The sequence below is a fragment of the Myotis brandtii genome, unplaced genomic scaffold, assembly GCF_000412655.1.
Source record: "Myotis brandtii unplaced genomic scaffold, ASM41265v1 scaffold314, whole genome shotgun sequence".
Classification (NCBI taxonomy): Eukaryota; Metazoa; Chordata; class Mammalia; order Chiroptera; family Vespertilionidae; genus Myotis; species Myotis brandtii.
The window spans coordinates 2,612,325-2,618,824 of NW_005362033.1; the positions used below are offsets into that span (position 1 = coordinate 2,612,325).

General features: G+C 39.8%; 1 protein-coding gene across 1 annotated transcript in view; it reads right to left on the minus strand.

The window, feature by feature from the left end:
• The window catches only part of AKAP10 (A kinase (PRKA) anchor protein 10), a gene marked incomplete at its 5' end in the record, with an annotated part of 73,784 nt that overhangs the window by 19,652 nt on the left and 47,632 nt on the right, over nt 1-6,500 (minus strand). The window contains 2 exons of the mRNA XM_005870188.2: nt 1,492-1,665; nt 4,148-4,292. Coding sequence (XP_005870250.1) covers nt 1,492-1,665; nt 4,148-4,292 — 319 coding nt within the window. The remainder of the gene's footprint in view (nt 1-1,491; nt 1,666-4,147; nt 4,293-6,500) is intronic.

Sequence of the window (6,500 nt, forward strand, 5' to 3'; positions counted from 1 at the left end):
CCCAGACTGTGAGAGGGCACAAGTGAGGCTGAGGGACACCCTCCCCCCCGCCCCCCCAGAGCCCAAAATTTTGTGCACCCGGCCTCTAGTATCTTAATAAATCTGTACACACAAAAAAAAGAAAAATAAGACACACAGTTATAAAATGACAAGAACAGATCACACTAACCTAGGCCCACGGTCGGCAAACTGCCGCTTGCGAGCCACATGCGGCTCTTTGGCCCCTTGAGTGTGGCTCTTCCACAAAATACCACGTGCAGGCGCGCATATACAGTGCGATTGAAACTTCGTGGCCCATGTGCAGAAGTCGGTATTTCGTGGAAGAGCCACACTCAAGGGGCCAAAGAGCCACATGTGGCTCGAGAGCCACAGTTTGCTGACCACTGACCTAGGCCATCAAAAGTTGGATTGTAACCACCCTTGCAGGGGGAGGCTAGTGACTGGAAGGGGATATAAGAGAGTTTCTGACATACTGATAAAGTCCTGTTTCTTGATCTGGATGCTGGCTATATGGGTAGTTCTGTCTATGAGAAGTCTTCAAGCTGTATATAGTTACGATAATGGCAAGTTTTCTGTATGTATATTATAAATGTAAAAATATATTTTACAGTTAGCACCTAGGTCTTTAAAGTGCCTAAAAGCCAAAACATTCCATCCAGCCTGTATGAAAAACAAAGTGGCAAACAATGCAGCAGATTTGCTCCAAGGTAACCTTAAAAGCAGGGAAATGTACAAGGAGAGCCTGTTGATAGCATTAAAATAGTTCTGTTTTATAAATTAAGAAAATTTGTCCAAGGCCCAGTGTCAAAAGAGATGAGAAAATAATTATGCTATATTATTAAACTTATGGTGAAAAACACTAGACAGGGAATATAGTTCTGGCTCTCCCACTTGCTGTGTGACTTCAATAAAAGCAGTTAACTTAATACCTCTTTAGATCTCTTCTCTTGAGGGTAACCCACTTCCTGTGATTTTGGGGAGACTCAGGTAAGGTCTGATATATGAGAGCACTCCAAAACCAAACCAAAGATTAGGAAATATACAATTTGGAGGGTGACAGTTTGAAAATAAATTATTTAACAATATATATAAATTGTATATATTGAATTGTATATAATTCAAATGAAATCAAAAGCACTTCAGTGAAATACAACAATAAGAAATCTAACAGTTCACTCAATTATTCTATAAAATGTATCCCAAACAATTGCATAAAGAGCTCTTTAGAGGCTATAAATGTATATTATATTTTTTGATTAATGAAAGAAACAGCTAGTGTCAAGCAGGAAAATGGCCTGAGTGAAACAGCATGATACCTTATAATGTAATATACACAAGCACTTTCATTAGAATATATAGTAAGGAGGCTAATTTTATTTCACCTTTGTTTCTTCAACAACTTAAAACTTACAAATGGGATCTGTTACTGGTATTTAAAGGAAAGGATGTGTACACCTTTCTTTCTCATGGCAGAGGCAAATCGGTGAATACCTGAGATGCTGAGCTGTCAGAACCACCTTGGTGAGAGTCGTCAGGAGCACCAACAGAGCCATGAGCAGTCAGTGAAACATTCCCTCCCAGAAATTCATCTCCTCGAACCGAATGGATGAGATCATTCAAATATTTATAATACAGATTGCTGGACAGAAAGCCAGGCAAAAACACCTGAAAGAGAGGACAAGCATTATTTTAAATGCTGAAATCCAATACAACTAAAATTCTATTTTTAAAACAAAATTTCGCAAATGACTTTACTTCTCCTTTTTACACTCCAAGTAATATCCTTTTATACAGAGTTTACACTGTAACTAAAATTACAACATGTATAATTCATATTTTTTTTCCACAAAAAAACCCACTTTACTATGAAACTATTACATAGAATAGATATTTAGATTTCTTGGTGACCAGAAAATTGTCTAGGGAGTGGATATATATTGAAACTAGATTTTTCTGTTTCAGAAAATCTTTAATATTTAAAGATTTTAAATATTAAAATCTTTATGCCTTTATTGATTTTTTACTTTTGAACCGATTTCCTTATGATAAATTACTAGGAGTGTGATTACTGAATTAAATAGTATGAACATTTTAGCTTTAATATATATGGGCAATTTACCCTTCAGAAGGATGTTGTCAATTTGTTCCACTAGCAATATATCAAGGTATCTGTTTTGTTTTTTTTTTAAATGATTTTAAATTTAAAAAAAGAAAAACAGATAAAGGAAGAGGGAGAAAGAGAGAAACATTGATGTGGGGGAGAAACAATGATCGGCTGCCTCCCACAAGCACCCCTACTGGGGATCAAACTGAAAACTTGGGCACGTGGCCTGACTGGAATCAAACCAGAGGCCTTTCGATGCACAGGATGATGCTCAACCAACTCAGCCACCCTGGCCAGGGCAAGGTATCTGTTTTTTCTTTCTTTCTTTTTTTTAACCTTTAATTTAATTTTAATCCTCACTTGAGGATATGTTTCCATTGATTTACAAAAGAGAGAGGGAAAGACAGATAGAAACATCAATGTGAGAAAAACAGGGCCCAGGCCGGGAGTAGCCTGCAACAAAGGTATGTGCCCTTCACCAGAATCTAACCCTGTACCCTTCGGTCCACAGGCTGACACACTATCCACTGAGCCAAACCGGCTAGGGCCAGGTTGTGTTTTTCAAATTATTGTTAAATAAATGTCTAATAACTATGGGTGTTTTTATTTGCATTTAAAAATTAAGCAAGATGCTGAATAAATTCCCATGCTTATTACTGGCTGTTGCTATTATCAACTTTTCCTTCACGGCACTTAGCACAGTTGTAAACATTTGTCTGTGTGTAGCTGTGCCTTTTTTTAGACAGATCCCTGGGAGGGCAGAAACCAGGTTCCTTTTGTCTACCACTCTAACACCAACAGCCAGCACAGAACTACGCAAAGCACTGGCGAATGAATCACCTCTGCCTTTTTTCCATTTATCTACTTGATTCATTAAATTAGTTTAAGTTCTTTACATACGTATACATATTTAGTAAGGAATTTTTTTAGATTTTGTTTTTCTCTTTTTTTTTAAAAGGGGAGAATGATGATTTTTATTTTTATTTTCTTTTAATATATTTTATTGATTTTTTACAGAGAGGAAGGGAGAAGAATAGAGAGTTAGAAACATCGATGAGAGAGAAACATGGATCAGCTGCCTCCTGCACACTCCCTACTGGGGATGTGCCTGCAACCAAGGTACATGCCCTTGACTGGAATCGAACCTGGGACCCTTAAGTCCACATGCCCTTTGGAATCGAACCTGGGACCCTTAAGTCCGCAGGCTGATGCTCTATCCACTGAGCCAAACCAGTTAGGGCCTCTCTCTCTTTTTCAAATGTAATACATACCTGAAACTTTTCCTTTAAGATCAGAAAGATTATAATTTAAACATGGAAAAATTATTTTCCCAGGGCAATAGCTGATACTCTATTCAGTTTATCACTAGCTTTTCAATGATTTGATTTTTATATTGAACTCTTCCCTATCCCGGAATTCCGTTGTTACGTGGGTACTATGTGTGTACTTAACCCCTTCCCCTAGATACACATGACATACATAGCAACCTAACTTCATGGGCTTCTCCTGGGCTTTGCAATTCCTGGTAAAAGCTGCTCCAGTTATTGGAAGAATAAACCATTCACAAATTCTAATACTTCACTGTTGATAAGCTACTACTAATACCCTAATTAGTGATCATGATACTACACAAAACTAATGCTCCAACCCTGTTGAGGGATATTGGTGAAATATTTGGATCATTCCTAAGCTAACTTTGCCCAATACTGCTCTCTAATTAATAAGCACTTTATTCATATACACCTTACCTCATTTTTACCCTCAAAATAACTTTAAGGTAAATTTCTATTACCCATAACATTCCCATTTCACAGATGAGGCAAATGGCATCAAAGAACTTCATTAACTGCCTGAAGCTACTTAGCCTGTAAAGATTAAGATTAATACATACCAAGTCGGATTCAAAGACTCTGCTCTTAATCGCTATCTGCACTACTTCACTTTTCCACTGTCCTGTTGCATATCGTTTTTCCCATGCTCTATTTTCTGGGTTCCGACAGTAAAAACTTCTGATAGGTTAATACTTTTGATGTTCTTGGTTACCTTCTCCATGGTTGTCCAGGCCTGACGTAATGGAGTTGTAAAACAGTTGGGGAGTGGCCCACCTTCCCTGCAGATATTAGATTCAATTTCTAATCTTACAATATCATCAAATCCAAGAGGATGTGTGGCCTGCAGGGAGAAGTACCTATGATAGAAAGACAGCCAAAGTAAAACCAAATCCCAAAGCAAATACAAGCAACTTCTGACGCCTACACCAGAGGATCTTCTGAAGGTACTTGGTTCAGCCTGCAGACCTAGCACTATCACGGCCTTGCTGCAACTGTTCCCCCCATTCCCCCAAGATCTCTGAGTCAACTTGCTACCTCCCTATCTGCCTTCCATCATACTTAGTTCTTGTTTAAGATTTTCAAGGGCCAGGCTACAACTGAGGTAAAGAAATCAATCAATCACACATATTTAATGGGAACCTATTCTCTGTTCAGCAACTCATAGAAAGAAATGGGTTGAAAGAGGGTAAAACACTGTCATTTCTTCTAGAAACAGAGCAGAAAAAAATCCCTGCACAGGATTCAATGAGAACACACCATTGTAACTAGAAGGTATATGTAATTTACGTATAGGAATTCAAACCAAATAGTACTGAGGGTAAAGTGGATGTATTTGATGTATTTGGATAGAATAATAGGACTTGCTGGTGATCTGGTATACAAGCGAAAAGTAGTAATCAATATTCTCAAAGATTTGTTTTTAAATCTTCCCTTGAGAATATTTTTCCCATTGATTTTCAGACAGAGTGGAAGGGAGGAGAGAGGGGGGGAGAGAGAGAGAGAGAGAGAGAGAGAGAGAGAGAAGAGAGTAGAGACACATTGGCTGCCTCCCCATGTGCCCTGAGTGGGGCCGGGGATTGAACCCTTTGGTCTAAGGACCGACACTCTAACCACTGAGCAACTGGCCAGGGCTCAAAGATTTTTTTTTTAATCTTCACCTGAGGATATTTTTTCCATTGATGTTTAGAGAGTGGAAGGGAGAGGGAGAGACAGAGAGAGACACCGATGTGAGAGAGACACATCAACTGGCTGCCTCCCATATGCCCCCAACCAGGGCCCGGAACCTGCAACTGAGATACATGCCCTTGACTGGAATTGAACCTGGGACCCTTCAGGCCCAGGCCAACACTCTATCCTCTGAGCAAAACCGGATAGAGCCAAAGCCTTTTGTAAAATCCTCACCCAAGGATATGTTTTTATTGATTTTCAGAGAGAAAGAAAGGCAGGGGGAGGGGCTGGGGGAGTGTGAGAGAGAAACACCAATCTGCTGCCTCTCACACACGCCCTGATTGGGGATGGAACCTGCAACCTAGGTATGTGCCCTGACCAGGAATTGAACCCTCAACCTTTTGGTGTACAGGATGATGCTCCAACAAACTGAGCCAATAACTCAGACGATGCTCCAACAAACTGAGCCAATAACTCAAAGATTTTTAACTTAACAGGACATAATGCAACTGGTGTTTTGGTAAGCTGATTATAAAATGGATACTAAATAAAAGCATTGAAGGAGAAAAACATATATAGGGTATCCCAAAAGAATGTACACACACACTTTGAATAATTATAAAGGTAGTGTTTATTAAAATACATTTCATTTGCAAAATTGAGCTACCAGCTGTTCAAGTGAGTACACTTTTTTGGGGGACACCTTGTTATGTTCCCTTCCAAGCATTCTAGAGAGTCTAACTCCTGTCTATAATACAAATACAGAAAGACTGATGAGGCATGATTACAATGATGCATAAATAAGATATAAACCAAACAAGTTGGGACTGTAAAGTCAAATTTGGCACAACGAACTTGCCAAAATGACAGTGCAGCGGGATACGAACCAGTAAGCTTCATTTACAAATGGCTACTAGAGTGAGAATGGGATCCAGTGGGAAAACAGGGTCTCTGCTCCATGTGGGACTGCGTTCCAGCCAGTGCTTGCTAGTGCACTCTCCCGCTCCAGCATACAGAAAACGCTTCTTTTTTGTTATCAGTGTTTTCTTAACAGAAAGTGAGTCTTTCGTCTTATAACAAGTTCATAAATATTCCTCCATGATTTGAATTTGGGGCACCCCAGACTAAACTTCTAAATGTAAACACCTGCCATTTCTATGACCATGTAACAGTTCCCTACATAGTATTTTCCATAAATATACTAAAACTAGGGGCCCAGTGCACAAAAATTTGTGCACTGGGGAGGGGGTTCCCTCAGCCCAGCTTGCCCCCTATCACATACTGGGAGCCCTAGGGGATGTCCTACTACCTGCTCCCTGCTCCCCTTGGGGAGCAGGCCTAAGCCACAGTCTGGCCTCCCTTTGTGGGAGTCGACCGGGCTGATCAGGGGAAGGCAC